The sequence below is a fragment of the Barbus barbus genome (assembly GCF_936440315.1).
Source record: "Barbus barbus genome assembly, chromosome: 40".
Lineage (NCBI taxonomy): Eukaryota > Metazoa > Chordata > Actinopteri > Cypriniformes > Cyprinidae > Barbus > Barbus barbus.
Window position 1 is genome coordinate 26,906,730 of NC_136718.1, and position 24,000 is coordinate 26,930,729.

Here is a 24,000-nt window from a genome sequence, read left to right on the forward strand (position 1 = left end):
TGGTAAATGTTCTGGCAAGTAGATAAAGTCAAGAGCAGGGTGAGAAATTATTGTGGTTAACCAGTCACAGGGGCTGATGGGTAAGAAAAATCGCTCCAATCAGAGGAAGCGTCTTCGAGAAGATTCTAAATGTTTAAAAATCTAGTTGAAATAATCACTACATTTCCGCACTAATGAATTACACTATTTTCATTTATATTATACTGTAATATTTACTTATAGATATTTCACTAAAACATTTTATACATGTGTATGATGTACATTGTTCTGATTCAATTCATTTTCAATTCAATTAATTTAATGTCAAATGGACAGTGAATCAAACAGTACTAAAGTAGTTTTAGTTAACAATGACAATATTTGTAAAACAAGACAAAAACTCCTGAGGATGAACACAGAAACTCTTCATCAGAGTCGCTGTATTAGTCTGAGAACTGAAGGTTGCATTGCATACTGCTGGACTGATATAAACCCTCGCACTACAGAAGAGGAAGACACATCAGAGCTGAAGCTCAGAAACACATTGTTCTGTGTGTTCGTACCTGGTTTTCAGGAGTCAAGCGTGGAGCGGCGCTCTGGTTCCTCGACAGCTGCTGATGATAGTGATTCATGTGTTGATTCTGCTGATTATTTGACATTTCTGCCATTCGTCGCTCCATCTGCTCCAAACGCTCCAGAATCGACATCCTGAACTGGTTATCTAGAGAGAACATTAAAGAACGTTTACAACCTGACTCACTGCCGTAATGGGATGCAATATTAATAGAAATAATAGAAACATTGAATGACGTCCTGTCCTAGAATACAGCAGGAGTTCAGAGTGAGTTCACTAAAGCAACTGCACTGGAATAAAACTGGGAATCTCAAACAATTACCAAGAAACAGCAAGTAACTGATGTTGTGTTTTCATCACTTTTATTATTATTTTTTATTAAGCTTTAGTTTATTTAGTTTTACTTGTGTTAGTACTTCAACTTCAATGAAATGGAAATGAGAAATCTGAGTTAATAGTCAGGTAAAGTTTTTTATATTTTATTTTAACTTACGCTGAAAAAATTGGTGCAGATTTTCAATTAATAAATTCCTCGCAATTAATAACTTAAAGCACATGGAATGAAATATGGAATGAACATGTCTATGTAGCTATTATTCAGTTTTAGTTTTAGTTATTTTAGTACTAACACAAAACTAAAATGAGAAATGCTGTCTTGGCAAATAGTTTAAAGTTTAAATTGAACTTACAGTAAAAAAAATTGTTCATGTGAAATTCTGAAGTAGAAAGCCTGTGAAATAGTATTTTCTTGTAAAATACAGTGTAATAATCTTGTGTTTTGTCATTTTTATTTTTTTTTATTAAGTTTTAGATTTAGTTTTTTTAGTTTTAATTATTTTAGTATGTCAACAAACTAAATAAAAATGAGAAATGTTGTTTTGGCAACTCGGTGAGATAAAATAAGCTTTTTATATTTTATTTTATTATATACTGTATATATATATATATATATATATATATATATATATATATATATATATACACATATATATACATGTGTGTGTGTATGTATATACATATATATTACATATTAATATGCTATTTGTTTACATAGTAACGTATCAGCAAACATTATTTTCCCTAAACAGGAACTTTATTACATTGACTTGCAAGAAAAAAACACGTTTTCCTTGGAATAAGCTTCGGATGATAAGCAGTATGTTTATCACGCATGAAAACTTGGCGGAAGAACGGAACGGAAACGACAGCATGAAAATAACTTATAGATCTTGATTCTCAACACTATCCATTCTTAAAACTAATTCTAATATTTACTTTCACAGACACAAAGCAGACGTGTGTGTGTGTGTGTGTGTGTGTGTGTGTGGTTAGTGCTTGATTTACTCAGTGATCTCTACGGTGAACCTCCAAACACACAGAGAGCAGTTTCATCACGCAGTCCGTCCTACCTACAGCATCCATGTGTCTCTGCGCCATTGTTCAGAAGATCCCATAAAAACAGCGAATTAGAAAAAGCACAACTTCATGTCTGTCTCTGTCTCTCTCTCTCTCAGTCAGGAGTGAGACATGTTCAAAAATATAAGTATAGCAGTATAAAAAATGTTTTGAGAACAAACACACTTAAAACACGGCCACGCAATCAGAGCAGTGCAGATGCATTCGATCACAGAATGACACACGAGAGACAGACAGGCGAAAGAAAAAAGAGAGTATTCCACAGAGACTGGAGGAAAAGCGCAAAAGTCCTGCTGGATCCCGACAGACGTCTGTCCCGGAGCGGGGAATGTCCTGAATGAGACGAGAGAGAGACGAGCTGAGCTGAAATTACTGAGGCCGCAGACGGCCGGAGAGACAGACAGACAGAGAGAGAGACAGGCACGCGGCTGCCCCGTACACGTGGATTTAAATAGGCTTTAACTGAGCGGCAGAAATAGACACCGGCTGATATCCACACAGCAATGCTTCAGCAGTGATTCAGCACAATCACAACTGCTTTCCAGAAAGACACGCGACTGATGTTCATGACTCTGTAAACGTGCCTTTAACACACTATTAACTTCCCATCTCTGACCAGTGCAGGGCTATTTATATACTATTATTATTTTAGTAATTCATTTTTTTTTTTCTCTTTCCGTTTTTATTTTAATTTGAGTTCAAGGTTATGTTTATATATTCTCAGTTTTATTTTAATTTTAAGTTCTTTAAGTAATTTTATTATGTGCTTTTGACATTTTTATTTAGCTTTAATTTGTATTTAATTTTAGTAGTTTTAGTACATAAACTTTAATAACGTTCATAAAACTAACTTAAAATGTTGACGTTTTTCATCTAATATTTTGAATTTATATTATTTCTGCATTATATCAATTAACAATAATTGTTGTTAATAATGAAGACACTGGAGAACTAGAGTATAATAACAGTCACGGATGACCACATCCAGCTCTTTAATGCTCAGAACAGACTACTGGGATGAAATACTAATAAATCCTAAACTACGAGTATAACTACACTACGACTAATATAACTGGGTGATAATCTAATCATATTCTGCCATGATATAAACACAGAACTGATATTTGATATAAAGTATATGTTTCTTATGAATGCTGGAAATATATCCAAATGTATATCAAGTTTACTTCTTTATTTAATTTTTTTTTTTAGCATTTTAGTTTTTTTTTTTTTTTTTTTTTTGCATTAATGATTATTCAAACACTTTTTAAACAGTCAAGAACCACTGAAATCAATGCATGTGCCGCTGTCCTCTGCTTTGATTTCACAGTTTTTGTAATATAACACTATTTATAAACCTTTATTTCTTTTGATTGCTTCCATATTTCTCAAATAAACGTCATCTTCGGTCACCTGTGATCATGTTTCATGTCTGCGGTTCTGCTCTCATGACCATCATCTCTCTTCTGTTACGAGCACAGATCAAATGATTCAACCTATTGTTTTCCCATGGAGGGTCAGGTGTGTGTGAGTGTGTTTTACTCACCATCCAGTGATAACCAGTCCAGCTGTGAGCTCGGTAAGGACGAGGCGTTGCGAGCGCGATACTCAAACAGCACAGAAGAAGAGACAGCACTGGAGTCTTTCAACACATGCAGAGCGACGAGTCCAGCTTCATGAGCTACACACACACACACACAGGAAACTTAATATATCAAAACTCTACATGCAATTTTGTTTATTTTATTGCAAATATATATTTTTGTCGGTAGATTTCTATCTCAATCCATAGTTTTTCTCACTAAACTTTAGTTTTATTCCTCTCTATATTCTGAAGGATTGTTCTTATATCATTGACACTGATTTATACATTTCATTTCTAAAAAAAAAACATTGTGAAAATGTATTTGTTTTCTGTCTGTTGACGGTATTTTCTGATTTATGCAGTGATAAAGAGAGAAATCACGAATCCCTTCTGTAAAAACCTTATAACTTAACTCTAATATGACGACAGAATCAGACAAGAATTATGAACCTGGATTCAGATTTCTGTTCAGGAAATATATGCAAATAAGTGTATATTTATTTAGACAGTGCCTTATTTGCATTTTTAAACATAACATGAAAGAAATCCAAATGCAAAATGTAATACTAAATTTTTATGCAATTCTTAATATAATCATTCAAGTATAGTGATATTAGTTTCGTATTTTTATCCTATTCACCTGTAGTTTTACAGCTTATTTGAAGTTTAACTGAAGGAGAATTTGAAAAATCATCATACAGACTTTACTGAAGTGAGATTATTACCATTTGTATTGCACTAAATAAATGTAATGCTTATACTCGTGTAAGTGCTTCCTCTTATTGTTTTTTTTTCAAGGACGTGGAAACTCATCTGTATGTTTGTGCCGTGAGACTGTATTGTTTTGCTCTTCAGTTGTATTGACTTCTCTCTGCCAGACTGGATGTGTTCTGAGAAGCTGTGAGCGCCTCCGTGTGGCTGTGTGTGTGTGTGTGTGTGTGTGTGTATATATATATGTGTGTGTGTGTGTGCGCGTTTTTGTGACAAATGAGGACATAAATGTGTATAATGGCAGGTATGACACAGGTATAACAAGGTGAAGGTGACTTTTCAGGACATTGACCCACGTCCCCACTTTTCAAAACACTTATAAATCATACAGAGTGAGGTTTTTTGGGGAAAGTAGAAATGCACAGTCTCCTGTGAGGGCTAAGTTTAGGTGTAGGGTTGGTGTAGGGCAATAGCACACACAGTTTGTTCAGAATAAAAACCATTACGCCTATGGGATGTCCCCACTTTTCACAAAAACAAACATTTTTATACAGGATTATACATGACGCTGTGCCTAAACACCACTCAGCGGATGATAATTCCACTAATACAGATTTTTCAAGCCTCGTAAGAAGCTCTAGGGCAGGATAAGTGGATTTCATTTCAAAATCAAGAAAAAGTTTGGATAAAGACCTTGGATTCGAAACATTTTGAGGATAGACACAACTTCGTTTTCTCTGGAGAAACGCTGACAAAATGGATTAAACTCATCTGTATCCTAAATGGAGTTTGGCGAAATGAGAGACCCTTTGGACTACCATTTTTAAAGTTTACAATCCGTGTATTGAAGAAAATGCCATTAATCAATAGGTCTCCCTCAAGTTCAAACCCGGGATTCCCTTGGAAGCTGGATTGAGGCGGAGCTGCGCTTCTTGCGGGACGTCGTTCAGCCGGCACTTGAGGCGTCACGGAGTACAACTCAAGAGCAAAAGCAGGTGGGCAAAGACAAACTGGCATATTTATGGCAAAATAGAAAAGCTAAAGCAATCCAAGTTATTCTTAACAATAGTAATTATCCAAGTGCTCCAAACTGTACAAATAGCAAGCAGCTTGTGCAAAAGTATTATACTTCCAAATGTGTGCCTGAAAGACCAGAAAGTACACCAAGTGTGCCGCCATGGACAGGCTCATTAAACGATAAAGTACCAGAAGCATGGAAAGGGGTATTGATCCATCGAATCCCCAAGAAAGATAATATTCCCGATGACCCGTCAACTTGGAGAGATGTATCCCTACTAACGACAGTTTATAAGGTATTCATGAAATGTTTGCTTTCAAGCATCCTCCCCTGGTTGATGGAGACAGGAATACTCTCATCAAAACAGAAAGCATATATCAATAGACAGGGAATGAATGAGCACGTCTTTTGTCTGAAAGCAGGAATTGATGATTTTAAACATTCATCTGCAAGATTATTCACTACTTTTCAGGATTTCTGTGATGCCTTTGGCTCATTGTGCCATGATGTTATGCTCCATGCACTGGATGAAATAAGACTACCATGGCCATTTGTGGATGTGATCAAGGATGTCTACAATAACTCCTATGTTCAAGTCATGTGTGGAAGTGCCTTAACTGATCCTATACCTCTTAAGATCGGTATTAAGACTGGTTGCCCTTGGAGCGCTGTTAACTTCATACTAGCGATTAACTCCTGGCTGAGATGGATGTGTCAGTGCGCACCAGAAGGTGTGCGATCTCCAAATCCAGTGCAAGCTTATGCGGATGATGTGGAAATATCTTCACGAGATGAGAGTGTAATTCATAGTATGCTTCTTCGTACGATGACTTCATAAGGTGGTCTGGTCTCGATATGAAACATACAAAGTGTGCTGTGTTTTATGAAAGACGGAGTGGAGGAAATAGATGGTATAGATCAAAGTCTTTGCATTAGCACATAAACCTATCCGTCTATATGAATGTCATGAAACCTACCCTTATCTGGGGCATAAATTCAACGCTAGCGGTGACTGGGAGGAACAGGTTACAGAGCTGTGCCATGAATTTACCCGAAGACTTGCACTGATTGACTCTTCCCCTCTCCCCACAACGATGAAGATCGAGGCTTGATTGCAATAGCCAAAATTCAACATATGTGTATGAATGTTCATATTCCACAATGCACACTTTGAATATTGAATGATGAAATGGTAACGCTAGTGAGAAAATGGCTCGGCCTCAATAGCCATACAACTCGAGATATTATTTTCCAGTCGCGTCGAGATGGAGGTCTCGGTGTCCCAAACATTGAATGGATTTATACTGGCCCCAGAATAGGTCATCATCTTAACATGCTGAATACCGACGATACATCTGTCAGAAAGTTAGCACATGAGTCAATCTTTCTTCATCTACAGCGGTGCAAAATACCAGCTGCTTCGTGCAATGAGCCACAGTTTCTTGGATTTAAATTAAAACAGAATGGAAAATTGGACATCAAAGCACTGGATTTGGAGTACGCTCTGATTGGCTGGACTTAAATTATCTTTGCCAGCGTATAGGACTGCAGCTCTCTTGGCAAGGACCCAGTGGAGCAGTAACGGTTCTTAATGAGAATATAATTGTAGGATATCAGAGACAGAATCAGACAAATTTAAGATGCATCAGAACATTGAAACCTGAGAAGCTGAGATTCCAGAAAGAGCTGTAACAGGACAACGTCATAAATCTGTCCGAATCCTAGCGCCAACTAGTCTGAAGCAAGCAAACTAACCAACTCTTTCACAGAACAGCTTACAACCTTTAAGCCTTAAAGGTTAATATGCATGTTTGGTATGTATGAGTGTGAAAAATCATGCTTTAAATGTTTCTTCCAATCAATTCTTTGTCAAATGCATCATAGTCTTGTTATAGAAATCATGTCCAAAAGTATACTTTGCAAGAGCCTGTAAAATTTGGACCATGTGACTGATAACATGCTGATTTATGATGGAAGGAACACCCCTAGCTAAGATAATAGCCTATCTAATTGGTCAAGACAGCAGAGGGGATGGTGTCCAGAAGCAGTTTAAAAACTCAGGACACCATCAAACTCTCTCTTAGTCACCCGTCTCCTCTTCTTCTTAAAAATGCTCTCTTCTCTCTCCTCTTCTTCTCTTTCCACCGTGTTTTGCCGCTGCTCTTTGAGCGTGCTCTGGCCCACGTGCCAGCTGCTACCATAATGAGAAGAAAATCAACCTAGTCTCGTTACATCCTTTTATCCTTTTACTTTAGTTTCTTTTCTTTCCGTGGAGTTTCGTGTTCTAATGTAAGTTTGCTGCAAAGTCCAGCTCCGACTGCACTCGCTTCAATCTTCAACCAGACCAACTCCACATCCTCAGCCAACGCCCAAGACCTCACTTCAAAGACTACTGAACTCCAGCCAATCAGACACTTCGGGAACCCCCGTCTGCAACGACCACGACAAAAGGGATTCCCTTAGCAAAGCAAGCAACACCTCCAGATTCTTACTGAATCAGGTGCAGTTAATATAAATCTTAGCCTCATTGAGAAACTCAGAGCGAGGGTTAAATAAGTGATTGATGGTTGTTAAGGTCGATGCAATTGAACATATTGCTATAAACTTGGGATTTGACATTTCCATTCTCTTAAACTCATCCTTTCCTCACTTTCTCTCTTCCTGCAACATGCTTGTGTTCATGTGTTAGATTAGTTTATGTCTTAGGTTTATACAAATAAAATCTTACTTATATTGAAAAGTGAAGTATCTTGTGCTTTGTGCTCACAAGTTAATGTCTTAATCTGCCGATCTTGTTACTGTGCTGTTTAATAGTGTTTTTACTATATTTGGGATTGTAATATCCAGTTGATGTTATATGGCTTTCGCTGCCGCCTCTGTGATCAGCCGTGAAACAGTGAGTCTGTTCAAATCCCTTATAAAATCATAAATGATTCCCTTTGAGCTAAATTAAACTATTTGCTTTAAATTACATATTAATATTACGTTTTTATTACGTTACACAATAACAGACCCCAATATCTCTACTCGGTACTCCACACAGAAGGTACACCTCCTCATCTATCTTCATCTCAGAAACACCCAAAGTGCTCAGCACTGGATGGGCTTGAAACTACAGGGAAAATAAGCACTTCCCCAATCAGCTGACTATTCAGTATCCCACTCTGTTTTGACGAACGTTTCAATCTCAGAGGATATTCTAATTTTTATGATTAAAGCACGACCACAATGTCTTCCAACTATGTGCAATTTGTCAATATAGTACCCATTAAAATACAACTCCTACTCCTACTGCCATCCATCAACTTGACGACCAGTGTAAGTTAATTACTCTAGTATTTGGAAGTTTAGGTCATGTGCGCAAGAATGTGATTAAAGGACTGCAGTTGGGTGGATTGCAAAAAAAAGAAACCAAAAAGACTCGCACAATTCTGTTCAGTTTCAGCCATTATAGGGAGTATGCAAATATGGAAACAAAGATGTTTTGTCTATCCTTGAGTGTTGATTGTCATAAATATAAGGACTTGTGCATGTATGTTAGCCATGTGTACCTGTCATCTTGCAAACTTACTTCCCAAGGTGTTTGGATCCTGTTCTTTTTGTTGCTTGTGTTATGGATGCAAATGTGTGTGTGTGTGTGTGTGTGTGTGTGTGTGTGTGTGAGAGAGAGAGAGAGAGAGTGTGTGTGTGTGTGTGAGTGGTACGATAACGATATTTATGACGATATACAAAAAAATATGGAACTTGGTTTTATTGGTGATTGCAGCTGGCAGGCAGCAGCATTTATTAGTGCAAACACAATGAAGGGCATTTTCCATCCTTTTCCAATGAGCTACTGTCATTGATGACAGACTACCTAATACGAAGTGCACATCTATTCTCATAAGGTGGCAGAAGCAGCATTATAGTGCAATAGTAGTGACCAGTGTTGGGCAAGTTACTTAAAAAAAAATAAAAAAAATAAAAAAAAGTAATTAGCTTTAGTTACTAGTTAATTCTCATTGTAATGGTTACATCATTATAATAGTAACCAGGGAAAGTAACTATTGTGTTACTTTAAAAAAAAGTTCAAATATGTCTAAATAACTTGGATGCCTTCAATATTAAATGTTAAATGAATGAAATGGACACTACACTAAATAAATTATTTTTAAACTTTATACACTAATAAAAAACTATTTAAAAATACCTATTCAACACTTGATTTATTCAACATCTATTCAACAAGATTTTTTTAACCTAACCCTAACTTCTAGCAGAGATTTTTACCAACAAAGCACAATTTAGCTTAAAATTTATAAATTAGTCAAATTATATTTTGTGGCCATTTTTGAGACCCCTTCATGCAAATAAATGCAGCCTTGCTGAGCAGAAGGGAGTTTTTAAAACATTAGAAAATATTACAGATCCCGCTATTTGTGAACGTTATAATAAACGTATTGATAAAGATGTTGTAATTGTTCTCATTATTATTGTCTTTTTAATTTTATTTAACAGAACAACAGTAAAATTACAATACTAACATTTATGAATGTTGATGGAGCTTTTATTTTGACGGAAACCCGCAGGAAGTCCTCAGTGCTTCTTTTTGTTGACAGCAGCAGATTTATAAATTATTCTCATAACTAATTTGGGAAGATGCACGTATCACATTGTCACATGCCTTGTAAAAAAATCATAAAAAAGTGTTACTGTTCTGCTCACCCGGACAGTAACAGCGCAGGACTCCTGGCTGGATGAGGGAAGCAGGAACTCTGCTCTGGTCAAACACACACGAGTATCGGCCGTCCGTCTCTGACCACGGGCCTGTGATCAGCACCTTCACTCCACCCTGAACCAGAGAGTTAAACACGGTTATTACAGTTACCATGTTTTTACACACACACACACACACACACACACACAGACCTCAGTACTTGAGCGAGCTCGTATCACATTATAGTCCTCCACGCCTGTTCTGTGTTCTCTGCCGTTTGATAATACCTAGAATATCAAAATCGACTGCGGGCGGCAGATCCTTTTCCTATTTAGCTCCCAAACTCTGGAACAATCTACCTAACACTGTTCAGGAAGCAGACACACTCTGTCAGTTTAAATCTAGATTAAAGACACATTTCTTTAACCTGGCTTACACATAACACACTAATACACTTCTATTATTCAAATCCATTAAAGGATTGTTAGGCTGCATTAATTAGATCAACCGGAACCGGGAACACTCCCAATAACACATGATGTACTCGTTACATCATAAGAAGAATGGCTTCAACACTAATATTAGTCTGTTTCTATTCTGTTTCTCAGTCCGTGTCCGGATCAGATGGTGGATCGGCGCCGGGAGATGATGTATGTGGCCCTGATTGTCGGCGGAGGCCGGACACCTGGATGAGCCCCGGGGACATATCCCCAGTGAGGACCCCGCCACTTAGACAGCCATCGGGAAAGAGCACTGGAACCAGTCGAGCCCTCACAATCTGACTTTGCTGCAGTTGGAGTTGAACTGCTGGTTCGTTTGGCCAGAGGAGAACTGCCCCCCCGACTGAGCCTGGTTTCTCCCAAGGTTTTTTTCTCCATTCTGTCTCTGATGGAGTTTTGGTTCCTTGCCGCTGTCTCCTCTGGCTTGCTTAGTTGGGGACACTTCATTTCCAGAGATATCATCGACCTTATTGCAAAGACACTATTTAAACTGAACTGAGCTGGATGATGACATCACTGAATTCAATAATGAAATGCCTTTAACTGAAAACTTTTTTTTTTTTTTTTTTATCTTTTCATTTACATTATTGACACACTATTTTCCTTTTTTGATATTGTGCAGTTGCTTTGACACAATTTACATTGTAATACATTGTAATAAGAGCTATATAAATAAAGGTGACTTGACTTGACTCAAACACACACACACTCTCGTTACTTGAAGTAAAATAAAATACATTTTCATTTGAGTAATTTTGTTACTAATTTTGAGTATTTTGTTTGTAATAAAATTACACCAGTGTTATTTTAGTACAATTGAGATGCTATGATAGTTTTTATTTATATTTTGAAAAAAATTTATGCTTTTTATATTTTGGGTTCTTTCATTTTCGTTTTAATTAAAGTTTTAGTAATTTTGCTGTGTTTTGTGAATTTTTTTGTCTATATAATTTTGATTAATCAATTTACTAATTTCAGAAAAACTGAAATAAAAAGTAAGTTTTAATATATTTTATATCAGCTAGTTGCCAAGGCAGCATTTCACATTTTCACTTAATTTACAGTGAAGACCTAAAGCTAAAATTAAAAATACATAGACAAAAAAAACTTAAAAACAAAAAAAAACCCACAAATTTACAAAAAATTTAACTGCAATTAAAATCGAAAATATAAAAAATAAAAACTAATTCAAAAACTAAACTATATAGCATATAAAATATAAACCATAGCAGTCTCAATTATACTAAAATAACACTGGTGTTAACCAAACAAAACACGAGCAGAAACGCATTTTATAATCAGAGCAGAACTTTTGTTCTTCTTCTACAGAGTCAAACATTAAACTTCAGAAAAGAAGGTTTCTACACCTAAAAGATTTCTTTTTGTATTTATTTTAAATGATTTTCGCGATGGATTTGCAGCAAATAAAGAAATAGTTCATCCAAAAATGAAGATTGTTATCGTTTACTCGCCCTCAACACGTTTTTTCTTCTCAAAAGATGATATTTTGCAGAATGCTGGTAACCAAACAGGTGACGGTACCCATTGACTTCCATAGAATGAAAATGAATACTATACAAGTCAATGGCTACCGTCACCTGTTTGGTTACCAGCATTCTTCAAAATATTTTATTTTGTGTTCAACAGAAGTAATGCATTCATACAGGTTGGAAACGACTTGAAGGTGAGTAAATGATGACAGAATTTTCATTTTTGGGTGAACTGTCCCTTTGAAGAAGAGGCGTGAAGATTCATACCTCGGGGTACGACCACTCGGGCGAGAAGTCTGTGATGTTGGCGAGCCGCTGGGTTTCCGCCGGGTTTCCTCCAGAGTTTGTAAGGAGCGGGAAGGGCAGGAACGAGGTGGATGGTGTCGGTTGAGGAGGAACCATGTAGCGGACAGGGTAAACGGGCGGAGCCAGGGTGGGTGGGTGACTGACGGGCTCCTCTGTAATCAGCTCTGATATGAGATCGGGAAAGGAGGAGTCAAATGTAAGCCCCGCCTCCTCACCATCTATTTCGCCGCAGTGGGTGGTGTCCATGGGCGTGACTTCTGATTCAAAATGTGCATGAGTAGGCGGAGATTGCTCCTCCTTCACTTGTATAGGACTCGCGCTTGGGGGTGTGGCCGGGGGTGGGGTCAGATTCGGAGGTTGAATGCACATGGAGTGCGATTCTAAGAGACAAGGGTGCTGTGACTCCGCCTTTTCTCCCTCTGGAGGTAGCTGATTGGTCGATAGCACTTCGAGGGAGGGTGTTATTTGGGTGGCAGGCGAGAGCGGATTGGTCAGTAGATGACCGGGTGGGGCTTGGCCAGCGAATCCGGAGGGAGGAGCTCTGCCGTCTGAGGGAGGGACAGACAGAGGAGAACTCAGCGAATCGAGTCCTAAAGACGACTGCAGACACAGCGGGAGCAGCGCGGGAGTCGTTCGCGTCGGAGAGAGTGAAAGAGACAGCGAGGACGAGGGACGACCCGGAATACTCTTCCTCTCCGTCTCGGAAGAGAGGGAGGATAGAGACGACGGCGGAGACGTGGGAGAAAGAGACAGAGCCAGAGACGGCGGCCGAGGAGACATGGAAGGAGGCGGAGACGGGGAAGAGGAGGCGGAGACTGAGTGGGGAGTGAGGGTGGGGCCTCCATAGGTCTGCCCCTGTTTGGGGCTGTTTAGGAAGGAGTCGGGGTCAAACGGGAGCAGGGAGGGCGATGGCGACGTCGGGTTTGGGTGCAGGAGTGTACCCGGGGTGTCGGTCAGCAGCAGTCCTCCAATCACAGGGCTGGGCAGGAGAGTGAGTGACAGCGTGGCCACGCCCTGATTAGGAGGTGCGGGGCTCGGTGGGGAGGCGGAGCTTGGCGGGGAGGGTGTGTCCTGTTTGGGCGGCACAGGAGATAGAACAAGACGTCCGCCGGCACGGGTGATCGACAGGTGGGTGGAGCCTAACTCTGCGTTTGGCTCCTCCCCACAGCCACGGCCCACCGGCGCCGCTGTCGTCATGACAATGAGTGCAGCCAATCCACCTCGCTGGTCACCATAGAATCCGTTTCCATTGCTAAGGGCGATTGTTGCCGCCCGCTGCGTTTGGGGCGGACTGGAAGACGAGGAGGGGGAGGAGGCAGAGCACGGGGAAGCCACACCCCCCGGATCATCGTTCCGCCTGCCCTCTTCTGGCTGCTTCCTCTCTGAAGGCACAACAGCGACTAACGCGTCGCCCAGTCCTGCCTCCCGCCCGCCCTCTGAGCCCTCATTGGCGGGTTGAGGGGTGGGCAGTTTGGGCGAGATGATGCGATGTTTGGTGCTGTTGCAGCGGTGAGGAATGTTGGATCCGGGAGATGCTGCGGGAAACATGTCACACATGGCAAATCAGTGACCCTGATAAAATCACACGCTAGCATCTGAAAGTATGGGGTCTGTTTAATCAGTAAAAACTGTAATACTGTGAAATATTATGACAACTTAAAATAAGTGAATGTGTATATTGTAAAATGTAATTGTTACTGTGCGTGTGTGTGTGTGTGTGTGTGTGAGTGAGACTATGACTGTGTGTGTGTGTGTGTGTGCGTGAGACTGTGAGTGTGCGAGTGAAAGTGTGTGTGTGTGTGTGTGTGTGTGAGTGAGACTATGACTGTGTGTGTGTGTGTTTACCGCAGAGGCAGGTGTGTGTTCGAGGTTGTGGTTTGGTCTGTTGTGTTTCTAGGATCTGTTGTACCATCTGCTCCACTGAGAGCTCCACAGAACCGTTGTCTCCACAGGACCACTTCATACTGTGGACTGAACACACACAGATATAGAGTCATTTACAGTCACACTGACCAGATAAAACGTGAGTGACGACCAAACGCTGAATTATTGAAAATGTAACACACTGAGTGATTTGAGTTTTTTTGCATGAATTTTTCAACACTTCAGCGGTCTGGTATCAATTATTCTGCCGCTACCACAGTATCCACATGTTAGCCTCACTCTCATATGTGATTCTGGAGCACAAAACCAGTCATAAGGGTCAATTTTTGAAATGCGATTCATACATCATCATCATCTGAATAGATAATCTTTCCATTGATGTATGGTTTGTTAGGATAGGACAATATTTGGCTGAGATACAACTATTTGAAAATCTGGAGTCTGAGGGTGCAAAAAATATTGAGAAAATACATAAATATAATCTAAATATTGAGAAAATCACCTTTAAAGTTGTTCAAATTAAGTTCTTAACAATGCATATTACTAAAGTTTTTATATATTTACGGTAGGAAATTTACAAAATATCTTCATAGAACATGATCTTAATATCCTAATGATTGTTGGCATAAAAGAAAAATGAATAATTTTGAGCCATACAATGTATTGTTGGCTATTGCTACAAATATATCTGTGCTACTGATGACTGCTTTTGTGCTCACATATGTAACAAATTAAATATTTTACTTCATGCAGAAGTCGTTCTGTGGTAATTTACTCATAGATCAATGATTGGTGGTTTGCTCATTTTGCAGGCGTGTGATTGGTTGTTTGGTGAGGCTACAGGCGTGTGATTGGTTGTTTGGTGATGCTGCAGGCGTTTGATTGGTTGTTTGGTGATGCTGCAGACGTGTGATTGGTTGTTTGGTGAGGCTGCAGGCGTGTGATTGGTTGTTTGGTGATGCTGCAGGCGTGTGATTGGTTGTTTGATGATGCTGCAGGCGTGTGATTGGTTGTTTGGTGAGGCTGTAGGCGTGTGATTGGTTGTTTGGTGATGCTGCAGGCGTGTGATTGGTTGTTTGGTGAGGCTGCAGACGTGTGATTGGTTGTTTGGTGATGCTGCAGGCGTGTGATTGGTTGTTTGGTGAGGCTGCAGACGTGTGATTGGTTGTTTGGTGATGCTGCAGGCGTGTGATTGGTTGTTTGGTGAGGCTGCAGGCGTGTGATTGGTTGTTTGGTGAGGCTGCAGGCGTGTGATTGGTTGTTTGGTGAGGCTGCAGGCGTTTGATTGGTTGTTTGGTGAGGCTGCAGGCGTGTGATTGGTTGTTTGGTGAGGCTGCAGGCGTGTGATTGGTTGTTTGTTGAGGCTGCAGGCGTTTGATTGGTTGTTTGGTGATGCTGCAGACGTTTGATTGGTTGTTTGGTGAGGCTGCAGACGTGTGATTGGTTGTTTGGTGAGGCTGCAGGCGTGTGATTGGTTGTTTGGTGAGGCTGCAGGCGTGTGATTGGTTGTTTGGTGAGGCTGCAGGCGTGTGATTGGTTGTTTGGTGAGGCTGCAGGCGTGTGATTGGTTGTTTGGTGAGGCTGCAGGCGTGTGATTGGTTGTTTGGTGATGCTGCAGACGTGTGATTGGTTGTTTGGTGAGGCTGCAGGCGTGTGATTGGTTGTTTGGTGAGGCTGCAGGCGTGTGATTGGTTGTTTGGTGAGGCTGCAGGCGTGTGATTGGTTGTTTGGTGAGGCTGCAGGCGTGTGATTGGTTGTTTGGTGAGGCTGCAGGCGTGTGATTGGTTGTTTGGTGAGGCTGCAGGCGTGTGATTGGTTGTTTGGTGAGGCTGCAGGCGTGTGATTGGTTGTTTGGTGAGGCTGCAGGCGTGTGATTGGTTGTTTGGTGAGGCTGCAGGCGTGTGATTGGTTGTTTGGTGAGGCTGCAGGCGTGTGATTGGTTGTTTGGTGAGGCTGCAGGTGTGTGATTGGTTGTTTGGTGAGGCTGCAGGCGTGTGATTGGTTGTTTGGTGAGGCTGCAGGCGTGTGATTGGTCACTCACACATGGGTTTGAGTTGAGACAGCAGTTCGTCTTGGCTCCAGCGCAGACTGTCCCTGCGGTCGGTCAGAGCACACGACACCGGGCCACACGACTTCACACTGTCCTCCAGCGACGGCACATTCAGATAGTGCACGAGAACAATGTCTGGGTTCTGAGCACACGCACACGCACACACACACAGGATATACATTTTTGTAAAACAATGTCATAAGATGTCATATTGTTCACTGCAAACATCTAGCACTGAAGCAATTCATTGATGTATAAAAAGTAACATCAGTACTACAATTACTTTTTTTTTATATGCACATAGCCTGGCTTCTGATTGGGTAGATTAGTGTCACATGCTCATAATAACTAACCTGCAGCAGCCAATAGCATCTCCTGTGGAATGTTGGGACGATGGAGGAATGAACATAACAACCATAAAGACACTGCAGGAGGAGAGAGAAACGTGTGAGCGTCACGTCATCACACACACACACACACACAAACACACACACACACACACACACACACACACACACACACACACACACACACTCGCGCACGCACACACACACACACAAACACACTCGCGCACACACACACACACACACACACACACACACACACACACACACACACACACACACACACTAACACACGCTCACGCTCACACACACACACACACACAAAAACACACACACACTCATGCTGGTTTTTGTGGTTTATGGGGACTCTCCATAGGCGTAATGGTTTTTATACTGAACAAACTGTGTGTGCTATTGCCCTACACCAACCCTGCACCTAAACTTAGCCCTCACAGGAGACTTTGTGCATTTCTACTTTCCCCCAAAAACCTCACTCTGTATGATTTATAAGCGTTTTGAAAAGTGGGGACATGGGTCAATGTCCTGAAAAGTCACCTTCATCTTGTCATACCCGTGTCATTATACAAATTTATGTCCTCATTTGTCACAAAAACGCGCGCAAACACGCACTCACACTCACATACTCACACTCACTCGCGCGCACACACACACACACACACACTAACACGCTAGGGGTGTGCGATATGACGATTTTTGATCGTGGACGATAAAAATGTCTCCACGATCTGCTTTTGAAGAAATATGGTAGTGTAAGGATTACAGAACCTCAGACACTTTGAACTCCTGAGATGGACAACACACACACACAGTGCATTAACATACAGACATCTGTCTCCACACCCCACTGAGAGAGAATACAAGAAAATGCCTCTCTCACATATGCATCAGTTCCTCTTCATCCCCTTCCTTCCCCCATCCTTCCCTTCACTCAGAATGGTCAATAGAAGAATGTAATATTCTACATTAATGCAAATGTTATTTACAGTCATGTTTGGTATCATTTGAATTGTCTCAGGGCGACTGGTACAATGGTCTCATTCTTATAAGAAGTAAACTAAAAGGTAATACAAATCCTAAGAGTTCAGAGATATTTTGCATACTGTAGAGGGCGGACCGACACCTAATGGTTTTCATGCAAATTACCTTCTGTCCCAAAAAGGTGCTAACTCGGCTTGATCAAAGCAAATCCAAATTGTTAGTTCCTGTCTCGAGTTTGGGGGATGTTTATTCTGGTCTGAAGTACTTAAGGAAATTTGGCAAAAGGATCAGGGGCGATTCTGTAACCAGAAGCCCGTAGTGAGGGTCTCAATACTTCACACTATGTATTTCTATAAAGTCAGGTTTGCATTCTTTACTCATAGATTTATCTTTGAGAATTCGATGTTTTGTATTGATATGATTTGATCTCTTTGAATTGCTGTGGAATTGAGATAATACATACAATATTTACCTGACTGATAATAAATTGTTACATTTGACCTTATTCTGTTTTACTCTGTAATTATTGACTCTAGTAGATTACGTTGCATCCTTGTTAAAGACATGAGCAACCGAATGAACGAGTAAATATAAAGTCAAGAGTTAACTAGAATAATCAAATATCAGAATAATAAATTAGAAATGGACAAGCAATCAATTTGTATTTCAAGTTAAATACGAGGTCATAAAGAAATGGAGTCAGATTAAATGATAAAATGGAGTCAGATTAAAGTTTAATTAAAATTGAAGAACTTTGCACATTTGGAAAGACCGAGCACGCAGGAACCCTTCATCCACCACCGGAAACCTTCCTTGGGCCGGATGGGTGGAGCCTTACAGTAGTATCGCGCTACAGCACACATTATGTCAAATACAGTTCTGGTGCCTCCGTCTCTATATACTGTACAACACGACATACAGCAGTAGAGTTACTCTGACAGGACACTGCACTTATTCGCGATCGCAAAACTACATTATTTGCACACAAGCCTTGCTGGTTAAATGTTTAAATCGCGCGCTGGTCTGACCTGTGCTTTTTCTGAGCGCATACACCTGAAGCACGCGCACTAAAACACCTGTCTAACAGCGCCTGATTACTCAACTAACTTATCTTTTGCGCTAATACTGTCAAAACACACAAGGTTTACATACAGACTGAGTTGGTTATCTCTAAAATGAAAGTAAATAGTTAAGAGAGAAGCAGATGAGTGCCTGTATATTAGATGCGTGCAGCTCTTAAAGGGACAGGACACTAAACATGCTGCCGCTTGTCATTAAAGGGATAGTTCACCCTAAAATTGAATTTCTGTCATTATTTACTCACTCACATGTTGTCCCAAACCACTATTAATTTCTTGTGCTGAACCCAAAAGAAGATATTTTGAAGAATGAGGGTAACCAAACAGTTGCTGGTCTACATTGACTTTGATAGTAGGAAAGAAAAATCCTATGGAAGTCACTGAGGACCAGCAACTGTTTGGTTTTCCACCTTCTTCAAAATAGCATTTATGTTCAGCAGAAGAAAGAAACTCATTCAGGTTTAAAACTACTTTTGAGTAAATGATGGTATAAAAATAAAACATTATGACAGAATTGACAGACAGATGACAGAATATTTATTTTTGGGGGAACTATTAATTTAACGTTGACAAAACAAAACGCAAAGAGAAAAATCACTCCCTATTCTTGACTGAAAAACTTTAATACAGTTGCTTTAGGAATCAGTCTATGTGTTTTATTTTTATATTTGTTCATTCAATTTCATTGAATGCTCTGCTAAATACACCTATTGTACCTGGAAATAAAGCACTGTTTGTTTTATTTGTATATTATGTGTATTTGTAATGTGTATCTTTGTTCTTATTTTTTAATAAGAAAGATAGAATGATGACAAAGATTTTTTTGATATTTTCAGATATTTAGGCCCACTTTGGCCTAAATATCTGCCATGTCTTTTCTGTTGTTTTTGTTACCTTGAAAGGCTTTGTCTTTCTAGTTTGGCTGTAATGCTCAGACAACTTGTAAAACCAACATGACAAAGAATTGTGATAAAATCGTGATATTTCTAAAAAAAATCGTGATATGATATTTTTCCCATATCGCCCACCCCTATAACACGCTCACACACACACACACACACACACACACACACACACACTCTAACACGCTCACACACACACACACCTCCATGCCCTGAACCTTCAGCTTCATGTGATCCTCTCTGGTCGTCTTTCCGTCCTTCCTCTTCTTCCAGCAATATCCATCTTTCCGGTATTTGACCTTCTTGCGATTGTAAAGGATGATCGAGCCGTTCTGTGGCCTGTGTGTGAACATCATCGATTTCAAGCAGCATTCAGAAACCAGGAATTAAAAATACACTTCAATCAAAACACAACCAGACGGCTGAACCAATCTAGTTTTAAATATTCTATATTCCCTTAATGCCACTGTCAATCAATTTACTTTTAGATCAAATTAACTTGTGAATCATATTAAATAGGATATCGATGATAATCAATAATCTTGTTCATATATTTTATTGCTGTAACTGTTACCCACACACACAGTTTCTCATGATTATTATTTCAGATTGAACTGCTGTTTAGCTGTGTGTTGCCAGAACTTCAGTCTGTACACCATCAGTCACATGAGAATGAAATCAAACCCAATCTCACGACTGACCTGGTCTTAAGCGTGCAAGAAAGCCACTCGTCATGTCTGTCGAACGAAATCAGGAAGGATGCAATTTCCTGAAACACACACAAACACACTTAGATTATAATCTAGAGTCCATTATAACCCAGCTGTGATCAGGGTTGTTGTAAATCTAAAATTAAAAAAATAAACATTTGCATTACTTGAAATTAAATTTAAAACTAATTCATAACAATAAATTAAACATAAACTTATTTCAACTAGCTGTCAAGCCAACATTTCTCATTTTTACTTAGATAAAACAAAACTAAATAAACTCAAACTAATAAGAAAACAGACATTAAAAAGGGACAAAATTTTTTGCAAAGGCATGCAACAAAATTCTGAAAACTTTAAATTAAACGTGAGTAAAAACAGAAAATGTATGTCAACTTAAGCCAAAAAAGTAATTTAAAGGTGCTTTTGTGATTTGTTTGCAATCCTGGCCGTAGTGTGAGTCATCTGATGAGTTCACTTGTGAAACTAAAGTTAGTAATTATTTACATAACATTAAAATGACTGAATAATAAAAATAAAACAATTTAACACTAAAAACTAATTAAATAATAAAAATGATCATTTAAATAATTAATTAATAATTTAAATATAAAACAATCAAAATAAAACACTATATGATAAAATATCTCATAAAAATATGAATTCATTGACAGAATAGAGTTGAGTGTAAAGCTGATGAGAGGGCTGTTAATGATCCACGTCACAAATAAAAAACATTTGTATTATTTACAATGAAATACATGTTAACTGAAATAAAATAGAATATATAAACTCTTCAACTTATTTTATTTCAGCTTTTTTTCCACTGCAAAAATACTGAAACTGAAATAAAACTTACTAAAAACAACAGACGTATTTAACAAATCATGAAACATAACAAATAAAAACTAATATCAAATCCTAATAGAATCTGTGACAGTATGAAGCAATATTGTGTGTGCAGCGACACACACACACACACTTACACGCACACACATACACGCACACACACGCACACACACACACACACACACACACCTCGTTGGTGTTCCAGCGCAGTCTCTCTTTGGGTAAAGTGGTGGTGCAAGGCAAACACTCCAGCAGCTTATTGGGTAAAAACACTTTCATCTGACCGCTGGTCTCTGTTGAACACCAAACACCGGTCAGCGGCACGCTTCACTACCGTCATCATGATTTAACACTGATCTTCACACACTCACACACTCACACACACACACACAGACACACATTCATCAGAGTTCATCACCATCTACACATCTCTACTTCTGTCCTGCATGTTTACGTGTTAATGTTCAGTATATGTGTGTGTGTGTGTGTGTGTGTGTGTATGTGTGTGAGTGTGTGTGTGAGTGTGTGTGTGAGTGTGTGTGTGTGTGTGAGTGTGTGTGTGTGTGTGTGTGAGAGAGTGTGAGTGTGTGTGTGTGTGTGTGTGAGTGAGTGTGTGTGCGTGTGTGTGTGTGTGTGTGTGTGTGTGTGTGTGTGTGAGTGTGAGTGTGTGTGTGTGTGTGTGTGTGTGTGAGAGTGTGTGTGTGTGTGAGTGTGAGTGTGTGTGTGTGTGTGTGTGTGTGTGTGAGTGTGAGTGTGTGTGAGAGTGTGTGTGTGTGTGTGTGTGTGTGTGTGAGTGTGTGTGTGTGAGTGTGAGTGTGAGTGAGTGTGTGTGTGTGTGTGTGTGTGTGTGTGTGTGTGTGTGTGTGTGTGTGTGTGTATGTGTGTGTGTGTGAGTGTGTGTGTGTGTGTGTGTGTGTGTGTGAGTGTGTGTGTGAGACGGACCGGACTCTGTGGTCGTGTCCTTGTTGTTCATGGTGAAGTTCACACTCCTCCGGACTGCAGGAAGCAGTCACACGTTCCAGGGAGGACGAAACTGCACCACTGACAGGAAATAAAAATCAAAAGTTAACACAAACAAAATTAAATAAATTCTATAAAAATAAAAAAATAAAAAACTTTAAGTAAATTAAAAATTTAATTAAGTAAAGCCAAAGCTAAAATAAAATGTATGAAACCTAGCAACATATAAAAAATTCTTAGAATTAAGGTTTTTATTTGCATCTTTGCATTGCACTGATGCTTATTTATCAACCAAGTAAAATAAAAAAACTGGTGGTTTTGAAACAGAAATATTTATTTAAAAATGTAAAAAAAAAAATATTCTAAATAGCTTTGTAAACTCTATCAAATATGCACACACTACCAGCCAAAGTTTGGAATCATTAATATTTTTTTGCATGGTTTTTACAGATTTATACATTATTATTTAAATTATTCGTTTACATGAGAATATATAAAATAAAATAAAAAGAAAATAAAAAAATAACTAATAATTTTATTCAGTAAAGTGCCAGTAAAGACATTTATAATGTGACAAAAGATTTATATTTAAAATAAATGCTGTTCTTTTGAACTTTCTATTAGGGATGGGCGATATCTTATCGTTTGCGATATACCGTTGAAAATTCTCCTCACGATAAAAATTTGTCTCCTCACGATAATAACGATAAGTCTAGTTGATGACGTAGTTTTGTGCGCGCCCGATTCACTGTTCACGTGCGGAGTGAAAACAAGCATGGCGGAATGCGGACGTGAGGCTGACAGTGCGTTCACACCGGACGCGACTTGCGCGAATAAATCGCGCTATTCGCGCGTGGTTGGACGCGTGAACATTTTGGGTTTACGCGCTTCATTCGCGCGTGAAATTCACTGCACAACAGACGCGAATTCGCATCATGGGCGGGGCTTCTGCCAGGCGCACATGTATGACTGCCACAGAGAGCATATGTATAGAATTTCGCTCTAAACGCTCAATTCGCGCTGCGTCATTCGCACGAATAGCGCGGCAGGATGTCTATTCGCGTCTTTGCATTGACTTAACATGTAAATCACTCGCGCTTATCGCTTCATTCGCGTCTGGTGTGAACGCACCATGAGGAGGAGCTTGTTGTTACGCGAGGAGCTACCTCCACAATTTGCAACTGGTTTGGTTACAGAAAATCAGATGAGGAGCAAACTACCGTAATATGCAAAGTGTACAGAAAAATGGTGGTTACAAAGAGTGGAAACACGTCCAATTTGAATTTGACATAAAAGATGCCATACTTTTAATAAAGTTAGAAAAATGCCATTACAAAGGTAAAAACTAAATTCCCTGTAAATCACTTTAAGGAGTCAAATATCACCTCGTAATGGGAAGGTTCATTTTTGATCAGAATTGTTGATTATTGATTTGAAGGTGCTGCTAAATTTTTGACTGTGCTCCTAGCAGTCTAAATCTCCGCGATGTTCTCGTTAAATATGCCATTTCTGAGATATTACAATGAATTAATTTCTAAAATGTTATGATATGGAAAGCCTGAAACAGATCACAGCAGTATAGCCATACACAGGCTTTCAGTCATCAGCAACGTGGTAAATGTGTGCCAGTAGCCTATGCATATGATTTAATATGAAGCGTCCATAACGCATTATTATGGTTGATAAGAGCAATTAATGGAGATGAGCTGTTGATCATAATTAGCATGGCCATAAGTTGGCTGTGTACAGAAAGTTTCAAGTTAATTGCATTAATAATACTATATGAAATAATCTTAATCTTTAAAACTTAATTTACTTATTTATATATATATATATATATATATATGTATATGTGTTTATATGTATAAATTATATATATATATATTATCGTCATTTGTATCGTTATCGCAATAAATACCTGAAATTATCGTGATAAATTTTTTAGGCC

The 24,000-nt window shown here is 39.3% G+C and overlaps 1 protein-coding gene across 1 annotated transcript in view; it reads right to left on the reverse strand.

Moving 5' to 3' along the window:
• Positions 1-24,000, reverse strand: part of LOC306859224 (calmodulin-binding transcription activator 2-like) — a 52,402-nt gene that overhangs the window by 17,640 nt on the left and 10,762 nt on the right. The window contains exons 2-12 of the mRNA XM_079400141.1: positions 22,035-22,133; positions 21,282-21,385; positions 20,235-20,302; positions 19,737-19,872; positions 16,563-16,634; positions 16,201-16,351; positions 14,121-14,246; positions 12,237-13,810; positions 9,988-10,114; positions 3,516-3,650; positions 543-700 (exon numbers count right to left, since the gene is read on the reverse strand). Coding sequence (XP_079256267.1) covers positions 543-700; positions 3,516-3,650; positions 9,988-10,114; positions 12,237-13,810; positions 14,121-14,246; positions 16,201-16,351; positions 16,563-16,634; positions 19,737-19,872; positions 20,235-20,302; positions 21,282-21,385; positions 22,035-22,065 — 2,682 coding nt within the window. The 5' untranslated portion in view covers positions 22,066-22,133. The remainder of the gene's footprint in view (positions 1-542; positions 701-3,515; positions 3,651-9,987; positions 10,115-12,236; positions 13,811-14,120; positions 14,247-16,200; positions 16,352-16,562; positions 16,635-19,736; positions 19,873-20,234; positions 20,303-21,281; positions 21,386-22,034; positions 22,134-24,000) is intronic.